General features: G+C 34.1%; 2 protein-coding genes and 1 long non-coding RNA gene across 3 annotated transcripts; 1 reads left to right on the top strand and 2 right to left on the bottom strand.

Annotated features, from left to right (window-relative positions):
• On the top strand, window positions 2,055-5,012 carry LOC109131289. The gene is made up of 6 exons (XR_002036917.1): window positions 2,055-2,707; window positions 2,816-3,143; window positions 3,296-3,440; window positions 3,535-3,667; window positions 3,755-3,910; window positions 4,099-5,012. It is a non-coding gene; the product is annotated as an uncharacterized LOC109131289 (long non-coding RNA).
• LOC104788193 lies at window positions 9,876-10,992 on the bottom strand. Its single transcript, XM_010513914.1, has 2 exons — window positions 10,677-10,992; window positions 9,876-10,579 (listed from the first exon to the last, which is right to left on the bottom strand). The coding sequence occupies exons 1-2, from the start codon at window positions 10,965-10,967 to the stop codon at window positions 9,887-9,889; spliced, it is 984 nt and encodes a 327-aa protein (XP_010512216.1). The 5' UTR covers window positions 10,968-10,992; the 3' UTR covers window positions 9,876-9,886.
• Window positions 13,687-14,771, bottom strand: LOC104788184 (ethylene-responsive transcription factor 1B-like). Its single transcript, XM_010513902.2, has one exon. It carries the CDS (start codon window positions 14,551-14,553, stop codon window positions 13,888-13,890), a length of 666 nt encoding a protein of 221 aa, XP_010512204.1. The 5' UTR covers window positions 14,554-14,771; the 3' UTR covers window positions 13,687-13,887.

Here is a 15,123-nt window from a genome sequence, read left to right as displayed (position 1 = left end):
AATGGCAAAGATTAATTATGCAGATCTTACAAATAAAAAGTTATAACACACGATATATTTCAAAAATATTAATATAAATGATGTATGACATGGCAGCAGACTCACGATGAGAGTGAGGATGGGGATTTCACTACCCACCCCATTGACTCCAACCCTCGGCTGAGGGTAACTGCAACTCCACTTTCCTATATCTATTCAGGTTACCGCTGTTTTGTTTATAAATTTTGGAAAACAGGTGATTTGTTTGCAAGGGCATGATGGTTTTGTATCCAGTATTAGGATCTGTCACCAACCATGGGAGCCACGTCATAATGACGCAATGCCGCTTGTTCATCCACGTCCAAACTTCCAAAGTTTTGGCAATTAGCAGATGATCGATCAACGTCTACTCTTAGCATTTTGCTCCAAATTATGTGAACTCAAATTTTGAAGACTTTATAACAATTAATACCTCATTCACTCTACCAAGACCAGAACTATAAAATTCATACCAGACATATTTAGTTGAACGTATGTGAGTGTGTACAAAATGTCCAAGATTCTTTTCATAATTACAATTGAATTGAGATATTAATTCTTCCGCGTTATTATCATAACTTCTGTCAAGACTCAAGACTTTGACTTCACAGATTGTATTTCTGTTAGCAATACTTTAGGTTTCCGGTTTTAAATTGACAATCCGGTTTCAACCAAGCATCGTATTCGTACGTAGTCTAGGACTCTAGATTATCAAATCAACGAGCTTTTTTTTTTTTTACATGCTGTGACATTTGATGAAAAATTGAGTATATCTACTGAACTAATTTATTTGGTATAAATATAATTAATAAATACCGTCAAAAATATAATTTCAATAGACTTCTTTTAGATGTTTTTTCTCCCTTAAAATGTTTTGATAAATTTTGATCTCCGAAAGTTCAATAGACTTTTATTAGACTTTTATTACATATTTTCTTATAATATAATATAACAATGTATATAGATATTGTTTCAGATATATATATATATATGTTTAAATTTTTATTAAATCTTTTTTCTATTTGAAAAGGACGTTTAAAAAGTCGTTTCAAATTTTTTAGATAGATTCATTCGAAACAAAGAGCGTAATATTCCATTTGTGGTAGTCTAATTAAAATGATGGTCAAAACGTGTGACATACGTGCTAGATGATTAAGAGACTCAATAGTAGTATACAGTTGTTGGAAGTTAACATCAGTCTTTCCAAAACTCGATTCCAAAAAAAAAAAAAAAAAAACTGAAAAAATTATAAAACGAATAAAATTTTCTTTCGGATAATAATTGGTAGAACTTTGGTCGACTTAAATAGTTAAGCGTCGGTTCATTATTTATAGACCTCTCAATTCGACTTTTCCTACGTTTGTTTTATTTAAAGACCAGTGAGTAATACCACCATGACAGTAACATATATAGTGATACTTTCCAACATTTTAAATGCTTTTCTTCACCAAAGTATTAAGCTTTTTACCACTTGTGGATAACAAACCAAGTTGTCTTATTTATTTTCTTTGTTTTCTCTAAGATAAAATTAAGAAAGGAAAAGATGTAAATTGTAATGATGGCTTTGCAATGACTTCACTATTTTTTTTCTCTAAAACAAGCATGTTTATTTCGTTTACTATTTAATAAAGAACTGATAATAAGTGATGGTTAGTCTAGTGGATCAGCATTTGGTACACCCTTAGTTTTTTTTGGGGCATAAAGAATAGGATTATTTCCTGGTTAGCTACCAAAGATGGTTTTTACTCTGCAAAAACAGGATACCATGCGACTCAAAAGACGGATCATCCACCATGGCAACTTTTTTTTTTTTTTTTTCTTGTTAAAAGGGCATTCTATTAATTTTAAGCTGAAAGAAATAAAAAAGGTTACAGAGCCCAAGATAAGAGACCCAAATACAGAACCAAGAAATAGTTATAATCGAACCACATAGTTTTGAAGGAACCCAAAAACTTGAACCAGTAAGTCCCAATCAAACCAGAAAAACGGTTAGAACTTTAAAACCACCTCAAACCACCTTATACCACCTCAATTATTGTCTCCATCGTGAAGAAGAGAAAGCCTCTTTTAGATCGCATCTGAAAATATTAGGGATATGCTCCGCCAGAACCAGCAAACCAAAGTTGCAGCAGGTCCGAGCACAACATCGGATTTGAGTCTCGGAAACTCAAAGCTCTGTTTCGAATAGTAGTGTCTATCTGATGGAGGAGCAGATCAGAGGATTTAAAGCTATTGTGATGGAGCCGATGATTTCTCTCTGTCCATAGAGTGTAGATGGTAGCTTGCCAGGCTAAAAGGAGGAGCTTCTAAGCAGTGTGAGATCCTCGGTAGGACGATAAGTTAAGTAGAGTCACTGACCAGGAACGTGGTGAGGCGAAACGACACCGACGAGCGATGAGACTCCAAATCGACCTGCTAAAAGTACACTCAAACAAGAGATGGTCACGACTCTCTGAAGCGTTTGCACAAAGAAGACATTGCGGATCAATCTGCAATCCCCAGCTTACATCCTGTCACGAGTCGGGCATCTGTTTAACAGAAAGAGTCAAGTAACCACACGTTGCTTAGGGATTCCTCCGGAGAACCACACAGTCGTATACCAAGGGACAAGAGGATGCCTTTCCTTGAGGGCAGAGCAGATCTTCCCTGTCGAGTGGCTATCTTTTAGTTGGTCATCTATCCACCAATGGTAAGTGTCCGGCACATCTTGCAACTCTATTTCCGAAAGTTCTACATGAAAGTTCACTTGTAGTTCCGATCTTGCAAGAGGAAGCCGCCACTGACCTCTCCTCCACAGATCTACAAGTCGAGCACCCCGTGGAATACTAATGAGATAAAGACCTTCCCCTTGAAGATAAGTTGACATCTTACCTAATTTACTCCAATGATCTGACCAAAACTGACATGATCTTCCATCGCCCACTTTCATTTTAATCCAATCATAAGCTATATCTCTGATCTTCATTAGCTTATTAGTTAACCAAGAGTGTTTTGCGTTTGGCTTTTTGGTCCAGAAATTGCTAAGGTTACCAGAGAGGATTGCGTTCTTAAACCAGGCGACCCATACTGAACCTGCTCTGAAAGACAACATCCAGATAAGCTTCACCATACAAGCTTTGTTCCAAGTTAGCAAATCTCTTACCCCTAGTCCACCTTCTTTCTTGTCTAAAATAACAGTGTCCCATGCGACTCTCGCTGAATGAGTACCCTCAGTAGTACCTTTCCAATGAAACGCACCACAAAGAGAGTTCAATGTTCTAATACATTTCTTTGGCAGGAAGAAAGCAGAACACCAGAAGTTTGAGATGCCAGCAATGACCGTGTTTAACATTTGGAGCCTGCCCGCAAAAGAGAGAGTTTTTGTAGACTAGGCATTGAGTCGACTTTTTACAGCTTGGATCAAAGGGGCACAGTCCAACAAGGTGAGCTTTTTTATGCAGAGAGGAAGCCCTAGATATCTTATAGGTAATTGCCCATGACTTATTCCAGTGTTTGACGTGATGTGATCAATCTCAGCTTGGGGGATTCCTGAAGTGAAAAAGCTTGTTTTTGGGATACTTATCGCTAAGCCAGAGACAGCTTCAAACTCTTTCAAGACCTGAAGAACATTTTGTACCGATGAGGCAGACCCATCCACAAATATCAACAGGTCATCCGCAAAACACAAGTGAGTCAGTTTCATGTCTTTACACTTATGATGGTATTGAAACTTTCCTTCTTCTGCTGCTTTGTCCAGGCAAACCGAGAGACAGTTCATTGCAAGGACAAACAAGTAGGGTGAAAGTGGATCGCCTTGTCAGAGCCCTCTTTGTCCTTTAAAGTACCCTTGAACCACCCCATTGAACTCCACGGAGAAGTTTGGAGTGCAAATACAAGCCTCCAACCACCGCAGGTAAAGTTCCGGAACCTCAATACCTCTGAGACAACTGAAAATGAATTCCCACCTTATTGTGTCAAAAGCCTTTGCTATGTCGACTTTGATTGTTATTCTTTTTGGACCATTTGCCTTTTGATACCCGTTTACCAGCTCAGCTGCGAGAAGTGTGTTCTCAACTAATAACCGTCCTTGTATGAATGCAGTTTGGTTTCGCTGCACAAGATCAGGAAGGGCAGGTTTCAGATTTTTCACAAGCAATGAAAAAACTGAAACCTGCCCTTTCATGGCCACTTCCCAGCCTGTAAAACTTTAATTGGATCAAGGATATTTGGAATCTCCAATGTGCCCCAAAAATCAAATCCTTCTTATGGAAAGCAGTGAATGAGGCCTTACCAGTAGGACAAAACCTGCAACATGGAGGTATCAATCCGCATGCCCGTTGCCCCACTGTGGGGAAGAGGAATTGATATTACACATGTTGTTCCACTGCAGTTTCGTCATGAAGGTCTGGAAGGCGGCACCGTTTAAAAACCCTCTACACCCCTCTGCTATCACAAGCTGCCGGATGGGGATCGAGACCTCGAACAAGCTCATAACCCTCCCACCAATCGGACCAATTCACGGTTCGATCTCCCCTTGGATCTTGTGGAGCACCAGGAATAAGAGAATCTTCGAACAGACCTGTCTGTCAAGCTGTGATGTAATCTCCAGATCTATTATCCTAGCTAAGGAATGGACCGACGCACAGATCCTAGTCCAGAGGAGTAGTCCGGCAATACCACCTACCCAGATCCACTGCTCCTACAGTGACACGATCCGTTGCTCTTCCGATGCTGCATGGCTTGAGGAATCAAGACGAGCTGGATTCGGGTGGATCTTCGAACAGCACCTTCCCAACCTAGAGAGGCAGGGTGAAGCTGTAGCAGAAAATGTCCGATCTCCTCTCATGGCAGAGGCCTTGGCTCTTCATCACGCCCTCATCCACGCTCTCGACCTCGGATACAGAAACGTTTCTTTTGCTTCAGATGCGCATTTGCTGATCAAAGCACTCAATTTGGACCTCCAATTAAAGGAGCTCCATGGGATTCAACACGAAATCTTTTTGATTTTTACCCAGTTCGATCTCTGCACTTTCATTTTTGTTAAACGCGAAAAAAAATGTAAAAACTGATAAAGTAGCTAAAGAGGCACTTATGAGGTCTCTTAACTCTGTACCAAACTCAATTTAATCTAAAGTTCGGGTTTTTGACAAAAAAAGAATAGGATTATTTCTCTTATATAACCCTAAGAATCTCAACATTATATCAACAATCGGAGAAAAATGTAACAACATAATTTTGCCTAGCCGTTACTCTTCGACGCTCTAGTTATGATGGGTCAACGTTACTTGGCGGAAGTTAGATTTCGAGAAGAAATTATGGCTTAAGTCATGATATATGGACAAAGGATCTTCTTACAGATAGTGAAGTCTTTTAAGAGAGATAATATCATATAATGAAATTTCGATCTTTAATCCTCCTCTCCATCATTTTCGCTTCATATATTAAGTGACAATAGAGGTATTTCTAATGGTTTTACCTAACCCAATTAGAAAACAAGTTTAGGTGTTGACCAAAATGAAGTGGTTGGCTTACATGGCTAAGATGTGAATCTATTTTCATGCAGATCATGTCTAGATGTTTTTGACTTGCTGACATAGTAATACCAAGTATTTTAAATGCTTGATTAGTGAACCTTACTTAGTTCAAGGTAATGGTTCACACCGCCAAAAGCATGTGAGGAGGTTTTACTTTGATCGTCCGCTACTCGAAGATTCTATAATATGACATTAATTGTCTACCGATGTAGTTGTATATATTGATCATTCTAAAAGATTGAAGTTTTTAATAATTTTTTTCGAGAACGATTCGTAAATGGTTGCAAATTAGAAAAATGATCCCCAAATTTGAAATTTTATTTACTTTCTTGTCTTCTCGCCTGCGGCTAACAAAAAGAAATACCACTATCCTGACTTTTCTTCTTGCAGTTAGCCAGTTACTCTATTGAGCTTTATATTGTTGGCTGGCTCATCCAAGTTTCAATTGTATCTTTCTTTATTTGAGAAAGCCTTGGTAGAAGCGTAGCAAAATTTACTTCATGATTGATAAAGTTTATTAATAATACTATATATTCCACTAAGACGTATTTTATTTTACCTTGTCATTCCAAAGTTTCATATAGATTATATTATATATAGACATGATGATTGGATTAGTAGCCCCAAGAGGATACTTTTCAAACCAGTTCATTAGCTGAAACAACAAATGATTTCTAAAGTTTTGGTAGGAATTTTCCACTCTGCTTTGATGAACTGGAGATGAACATATCGCAAGACTTCTTTAGTTTACTTTTACATAAAATAACAATATTAGGATATAATAAGCATTTCATTCTTGATGAATGTCATCGTAAATGGTTAGCATTTACGATGGCGGCTATACCTATTGATGATAAATGACTGGTAAATCTACATAAAATTTTATTACATTTGTTTCTGCTTTATAAACAAAGTTCTTTTGTGTTTTTCAAACATTGTTTTAAGAATTTTATAATGGTTTACACGATAACATTACTTCATATATCTCTCAACTATAGCCTATATACTTTAAATATAATTCCAATACGCCGCCAAATATTATACACTTAAATAACTTATTTTGTTACATGTCAAAATGGTTCTCTTTGTACAACAGAAGAAATAATATTTTCCGTAAATACAAAATTGGCAAACAAATTTTCTAAAAGTAATACTACCAATATGATCTTGGCGTATTTTATGCAAGAAAAAACAGATGTTCTAATCCGAACTCAATAAATTGAAAAAAATTGTCGTTACATACTAATAGTCTAATACTAGTATTATACTATTATGGAAATTACTACTCCAAATCCAAATCTCTTGATATATACTAGCTAGCCTATGACTTGTGAATAGTTTGCATGAGGTTGATCTATTCTATGAACTCAAATTGTTACCACCTAATTCAAGAACTAGTCTCTACTAATATTCAAAGAATGGTTCATGCAACGTAATTGAGGATAAAACGATGTCCTGTTTGGCGAAAATGAATAAAAATATATGTTAAAGAAAATAAAGAAAAAAAAACATAAATTGAGGATACTTTTTTTTTCTTTGTATTATTGTACTATTTTCAGCAACATATCGGATTTAAATTTCGGAAATGACACAGCAATGAAACTGGTTAAACGATTAGACGTACATTGTTTTATGTATTTCGTTCGTTCTTTTGTTGTAAGTGCACATTATATAACATACATTTTTGACTAGTATATCTAGGAGATACTATATTGTATATACGTAGAGATGTCAAACGGACATGTCCATGCCCCTTCGGACTGACCGTGACGGTTCCGTATTTTCAGTGATCCGCCGCGGACAGGTTCGCCACTATTAGTAACTAATAATAATGAACCGAATAATTATGAGTTTCTCTAGTTTTCACTATAGTAAAAGGATAGTGGAATATTGGGACTTTTACATTTAGGTGACCAAATCGATGAGTGATTACAATTTATGATTGTTTACGATTTGACAAACATAACGTTTGCCTAACTTTGAACAAACTTCAACTAGTTACGCGTTAAGGTCATTGGTTAAAATTCCATTTTTCTCTATATTCTAATTGCATCCGGTCATTGGTTTAGACATATGGTATCTTGTATTTTAGGAACCAGAAATGTAAATATATGTGATAAATTGAAATATGATTTCTTTGCCTACTCTCTAGTAGCTAGATACTGTATAACCCCTATTATAAGAAAATAGTGGTGTCAAGAAAATTTGGATTTGACTATTATTGTACACATATATTTGTTGAAAAAAAACTCTTCTGTAAAATGAAGGGTTTAAACAATATTGTATCTAGTAATTCTAAGATGTATATGAAACATTGGAAACGAATATAATTGGTGCATATGTGAGTTCAAAAAAAGCACATAAACAAATATCTTGTAGCATTTTTTTTTTGTCTGTATCAGTCCAAAAAACTCCCAAATTCTTTATAAAAAAGCTCTTGACAACCCAAATAAATGATTACTCATGTCGAGCATTGGTCGCAAGTAAAAACAAAAAATGGAGCATCCATTACATTTACGTTATCTACTAGTAATGAATTAAGTCCAGTTTGATTTCCATTGCATGCATAGTAGTAAATTAGTAATATGAGAGAACGGTGAAATGAGAGAAAAGAGTTTGCAAACTTAAATTGGTTACAAAAAATATCCAGAGTAAGCTAGCTAGGTCCAATTTTGTTGTAGATGGTGAAAGGCCTTTCACTTATGAAAGAGATAATGGACTTAAAGTTGGATAGGTATGGGCTCATAAGAAATTGATAAAGTTAAAATTAATGAAAGAGTGAAGTGGATTCAAAACACCACAGTAGAGTCATCTTGTTTTAAACCAAGAATGATTAAAACTAAAAACAAAGAGCTATCATTCGATGGTTTGAAGAAGAACTACATTACTTAAGAGGTGAACTCCTCAATTACCAATATATTCAACTTTCAAGACAGAATATTGTAACATGCTTGAAGCCAATAAAACTACCATTTATTCAAAAAAGATAAAAAATAAAATAAAACTACCATTACGTTTCCACTGATTTTATTCCTTGTAGATTAGATACAAGCAGTTCAAATTTCAAGTATTATATTTGTTCGTATACTTTTACCCTGTTACTTACTAGCCTATCAAATACTAGCCTACAAAAGCTGTCTAGTATTTTGATATACTTGTTAGTTGTTACATGTTCTAGTAACCAACATAATAACACAAAACTAATAAAAGTTTCAAAAGCCCAATAACTAAATCCAGCCCACATATTATTGACATTTTCTAGTATTTTTAGAATTCAAGCAACGACTATCTATAAAATTCATGTAATGATGACAAAATAATAAACCGGAGTCCTTTTGTAGGCTACTATTTGATATGACGAGTACTAGTTTTAAGCAAGTTAAATACAAATACATGTAGCAGATACATGAAAATTTACAAATACTTGTCTCGCCGTGTCCAATTCTACTATAAATTAGAAAATGAAAATGACTCTAATATTGATTTCAAACTGCATTAAAAAATAATAATGAGATGCTTCTGTTCTACCTACGTAAACTTAATTTAAAAAATCTACTTAAACAAATATTGGAGAATTAACTGATGTTGCTCAGTATCTATCTACCTTTTTCCTATTCAACTCGATCGTGTAATGAACATTTTTTTTTGGAATTGAGGCTTTTTGTCTTCGACTTCTCATAAATATATATATATATATATATATATATTTTTGTCAAAGAGGGTTAACTTCTCATATTTTACCTCATCAAATTTGATACAATAATATAAACTTGTGATCTTAGGTGTGATAATGCATGCATGACAAGTTATTGATTATGTTCTTTTTTTTTGGTAAAATAAGTTATTGAACATATAACAGTTGGTCAAAACCGAGGACACTGGATAGCATGCTTAGGCCAAGTCCAATGGACCGCAAAACTGTATAATAGGGTAAAAGTGATGATTTTTTGTCTCCAACCAGACTGTATATTTTACACTATAATAATGTAATTTCTTTTTGTTGCACAGTACACCACTATATTTGGTGTTTTACTGTAGCGACGCCAAACACTATAATATTGTTTTTTTAAAATGTTATTTTAATTTAAAATAACTTAGTTATAGTAAATTAACTATAAGTTTAGTATTATTATATAAGAATCTAGTTAAGTTTGTAATAAAATGTAATATACCAAAACAGTTTTGTAGTTTTTAATCTTCATAATATAAATTATTAATTAGTAGAAAATATTAAAACTAATTAGTAATTTGATTGATAATATATATAATAAAATTCAACTAACCATTAAAATACATAAAATTCAAAAAAACATGGAAAACACAAAATTACAAAATAAAAACCAGAAAAAACATCTTCACTTAAGATAATTGTAATATGGGGTATAATCATCTTGATCATTTGGTGATCTTTGATCTTCACCTTGATCGCCATCTCCTTGAACTTGTTTTCCATGAGACTGACCTTCTTGATAATGAGATGCACGATATTGTGATCCATGATATTGAGAACCTTCACCATCTTCTTCACGTTGGTTTGTTTGTGCTCTTTTCCCCAAAATTCTTCTTCTTTCGTTTTCAATATAAGCACGAGAGGCTGGATCACTTATAGAATTCAAATCAGAAAATAATATTTTATTTTCTTCTTTCATTCTTGCTTGCCTTTGAATTTCATTTCTTTCAAAAGAGCTTTTCGTAATAGCTTTGATAAGTTTATCATTTTGCTCCAAAATTTGTTTAAACTGTTCTTCAGAATGTTGTTTCCTCTTTGCTTTTTTCAAACCCATAGGTCTTGAAGAATGAAAATTGGTTTCTTCATTATCCATATTTAGATCAATTGAATTCATACCAGGGGAAGGCGATGACTCGGTATTGATTGAAAACGATGAAGATGACAAAACATCACGACCTTCTTCTTGGAATGAAGTGTGCGTCTTAGTGTTCTTATTGGAAAACTTCTCAATGCCTTTAAGGATAGGCCAGACATGATCGAATTTGAATCCCCTTTTGTATGTTTCATATTGAGTTAGTAACATATTCGCTTGGTTTAACTAGTCAAATATTGACAAGAAAAAAATGGGTTAGTAGATACAATAATTTAATAAATATAAGTTAGTAAGTACAATAATTTAGCAAGTGAGTACTTACAATGTCTTTTTCGGAAGCACCACTAGGATTCTTGTTTTCAATCTGGTTAACGCATCCTCTCAGCTTTGAGACTGCAGCAAGAATTGACGTCATTCGAGTTTGTAAAGATCTTTTTGGTCTTGGCTGAAGACGACAAACTTCGGATTTATGATATTCAGCTTCAATTCTTGCCCAAAGTTGATCTCCTTTTTGGTTTATGCCTATTATTGGATTTTGAGAAACATCAAGATAGACATGACATAAGTGTATGTCTTCTTGAATAGAATATGATAGAGAGCGACTTGAAGTCATTTTGGAAAAGAACTAGTAGTTGTAAAAAAATGAGTTGAAGATGTGTGGTTATTCAAAGAGTAGTATACATATATATAGAGAAATGAAAGTAATATGAACGGTTAGATCTTGGTAAATTCAATGGTTAAGATTAACTCAGCTTTTTTGAAGATGTGATCATTGATATAAACATGAAATGACTAATCAATGTAACGGTTAGATCTTCATCAAAAAAATTCAATGGCTAAGATCTACTCGTCTTTTTCTGATGAAGTGATAATTGATCTAAGACATGAGGTGACTAATCAATGCAACGGTTAGATCTTCGTCAAAGAAATTCAATGGTTAAGATCTACTCGTCTTCATCAAAGTAGATCTCCTACTATTATTTTAGAGGTTGTAGATGATTATGATCTTTGGATTTGGCATGCATATTTCGGTCTACCAGGATCTAATAATGATATAAATGTGCTAGAGGCATCTCATCTTTTTTCTAGTCTAGCTGAAGGTACTGCTCCACCCGCTAATTATGTTATTAATGGAAAAATTTATAACATGGGTTACTATCTAGCTGATGGTATATATCCAAAATGGTCAACTCTTGTTCAAACAATTCACGATCCACGTGGTCCTAAAAAGAAATTGTTTGCAATGAAACAAGAAGCTTGTAGAAAAGATGTGGAACGTGCATTCGGAGTATTGCAGTCAAGGTTTGCAATTGTGGCCGGACCATCACGCTTATGGAGTAAAAAAGTATTACATGATATAATGACAACATGTATTATAATGCATAATATGATTATAGAAGATGAACGTGATATTGATGCAACAATTGAAGCACGGGTTGAAGTTCCGAGTGCAGAAGTTGAGATGACGAGTGATGAAGATGCTCGATTTCAAGAATTTTTAGCTCGACATAGACAAATTAAAGATCGAGAAGCTCATATTGAACTTTGAAATGCGTTAATAGAACATCTGTGGTCGGAGTATATTAATTCTGAAAATTAGTATGATGTAATTTGTTTTTATTATTTTCATTTTATCCTTTGTAATTTTATATTAATTAATAAATTAAAATTATTATATGATTTAGAATATCTTTATTTTAGTAATATAATAATATAGAATAGTATTTTTTGTGTAATATTTGGTGTTGTGGTTGGAGATGAAATTTTATTTAGTGTATTTTAATATAGAATAGTATTTTTAGTGTAATATTTGGTGTTGTAGTTGGAAATGAAATTTTATTTAGTGTTAAAAATACACTAAATATAGTGTTATTTCAGCACTAAAATGGTGTTATTGTCCGAGATGTCCTTGAAGTCGTAGATCATATCGTAGGACCTTTATAATGATTATAGACTATAGTCATAGATCTAGAAGTTCAAAACAAATCTTAGTATAAACATAGTAATATCAAACACATCATATCTTAAATTCGTCAGTCGTCACTGTAAATTATTAAATGGAAAGAATAGGACCAAGTCCGTGATCTCTGGAGTACCTCAGTATATAGTATGATTTAATATTTGTTTCCTCATGCAAATGGGATTTTACTAATTAAGTTCTTGAAAAAATTTTGGGACCAAATTCAGTTAACCCTTTGTGGATAATGGATAAAGCTATCAAAACACATCAGCATTATAGTTTATGTACAGTAATCGTTCAGAGTATTTACACATGGTATTGCTTTTTTTATTTATCACTAAGTGCATTTTAATATATGCTTTTTGATATGTGCCTAGCAAAAATATTGACCATTTGGCCCACCATCGTAAAAATAATTCTTCTTCTGTTTTGTTGTGCGATTCGCCGACGTTCAACAAAACACGTGCTCAAATAAATCTGCATACCCTTTTCAATGCTTATATGATGTTCCATGTACCAATTTACTAGATGTTCTGTTATCTAAAAAACTTAAATTTTTACTCAATTTACACAATACATACGTTGATTATAGTATATAAAAAAAAATATTTTCGCCATTTACCGGCTTCATTTTGGTTCCACTGCACATAGTCAAGACTCATACGCAAGCAATCCCAAAAGTTATGACAGATCGTTTCTAGTGCCCTCAACTACCAAACAAATAATGTGACTACTTCTTTTCTAAAACGTTTAATTAGACGAAAAAACAATCTTGATAAAGAAGCATCTCATTGCTAGATAATTAAAAGTTTCTGCATATTTAAATCTTTTATATTATTATTCAATTATTCTTAGATAATCAATCACCTAGCCTTATTAGTTTTCACAAGAGAATCTAGGCCATTGCTTCCTTAAATCATAAACTAAAAAAAATGGGAAAAATAGCACAAAAAATCTAGAAGATGCCACCTAATCAGAGGAAGTCAAGTCACGATTTTCATTAGACCACCTGACCATCTTTTTCAGTTGGGGTTTATTTAATACAAAACACTTTAACTTATATTATTGGATTTAGCCATTTAGGTCGCTCCTCATTCCTCAATACATAGATACCGTTTCCAAATCCAAATTTCGAAACATTTATGCATATTACAAAAAAAGAAAAAAAAAACAAAAAAGAAGAAGAAGAACTGTCTTTGAATATTATTATGATTACATGACCATTTTGAACTATTTGATTCTTATTTTCATTATAATTAGAAGCATTAATTTATATCTATTTGTTTTGTTTTCATTAAAAGATTCTTTTTAAAATTAAAACATGTTTGAAAACTCTAACAACACATGCTGAAAGAATAGCCTCATTACGATAAATAAGAAAAATGAGATTTTTCTCTCTTGTTGAATAAGACACAAAGACTTTTACACTAACTTGAGAAAGTCAAGTACCACAAAAAGAAATAAGAATCAAACATTGTTGCAAAATTATAAAACACAAGAAACATAAATATTAGGGGCTAAAATTAACCAAACCACTATAACATTAAGGGCCCTAACACAAAACCTAATCTTTTCACCTAGTCCCACTATTATCAGAAGAACCCAAAAGCTCCTCAAGGTACTGTTCTCCCAAATCCTCAAAGACAACAACATTATCTAACTTCACAGAGCTTTGATCAAAGTCATTGTCTTTAGTCTTTCTACTGGTCATTCTCCTTCTCATAGAATGTTTCCTCTTCAACGCCACAACCGGAGAACAACCTTCCTCGTAGCTATACTTAATCTCCAAAAGAGATTCTTGAACTCTCTCCGCCGGAAAATTAAGAATCGCCGACGACCCTCTCGTCGAGTAAGCCGCTTGATCGTAGGCTAGAGCCGCCTCTTCTGCGCTTTCGAACGTCCCGAGCCAAACCCGAATACCGTTTCGAGTCGAATCTCTTATCTCCGCTGCGAATTTCCCCCATGGACGTCGTCTTACGCCTCTATAAGACTTCTCTGTCTTTCTTGAGCTTCCGGTCTCTTCCTCAGACTTGATCGTAAGGTCTGCCATGAAGTTTTGTTGCGTGGATTGCTCGATGAGACCGTAGAGAAGCATTTCCTCGGAGTCGTTCTCGTTGAAGGGGAGAGAGTAGTTGTTTGAAGACGAAGAGGAGGAGGAGGAGAAAGATTCCGGAGAAGATCCCATAGAATATTCCGGTGAGAAGCCAGAGAAAGGTGACTGAACAAAAGATGGATCCATGTAGAGACCGGAGAAAAAAAATACTCTGTTTTTCTTACTACTCTGTTTTTCTTACTACTCTGTTTTTCTTACTACTCTGTTTTGTAGACTACTCTGTTTTCGGTTAGAGGATCGTTAGTGGCTTGACAAGGTCTATATATAGAGAGAATAAGAGTGAGTAAGTAAATGCAAATGTCCAAATTAGACATGAGTTTTCACTGTCTTACGTGAAAGAGAAATGTCATGTCATGTAAGAATGGGTGAAATGGTACTTCAGGATCTTTTTTTTTTAATTACACATTCAAATGAAGAATTAAGGTTGCTTCGTGGAAGATTCGAGCAAAGACATTTTGCAATTTTTTTTCTCCTCGTGTGATCTTTGATATATGATTGCTTTTGAACCGTTTGTTTTCAGTATTAGTAGTTCTTGGTGCCTTGAATTTTAACTACGTGAGATTATGAGAAAATTAATGTATATTGTTTACTTTAATCTCAAAATTTGTTTGTATACTGTTTTTTTTTTCACAAATGAATTTTGTTTGTTTGTTTGTTTGTATACTGTAATTTTGGTAGTCTACATATTGAAAGGTG

Source organism: Camelina sativa, chromosome 1, assembly GCF_000633955.1.
Source record: "Camelina sativa cultivar DH55 chromosome 1, Cs, whole genome shotgun sequence".
Lineage (NCBI taxonomy): Eukaryota > Viridiplantae > Streptophyta > Magnoliopsida > Brassicales > Brassicaceae > Camelina > Camelina sativa.
This window is presented reverse-complemented; position numbering and strand designations above follow the sequence as displayed.

Coding starts and splice junctions, on each gene's coding strand:
- LOC104788184 (XM_010513902.2), bottom strand. CDS start 14,553: ATGGATCCATCTTTTGTTCAGTCACCTTTCTCTGGCTTCTCACCGGAA.
- LOC104788193 (XM_010513914.1), bottom strand. CDS start 10,967: ATGACTTCAAGTCGCTCTCTATCATATTCTATTCAAGAAGACATACAC. Junction 10,580..10,676: donor GTGCTTCCGAAAAAGACATT/GTAAGTACTCAC, acceptor ATATTTGACTAG/TTAAACCAAGCGAATATGTT.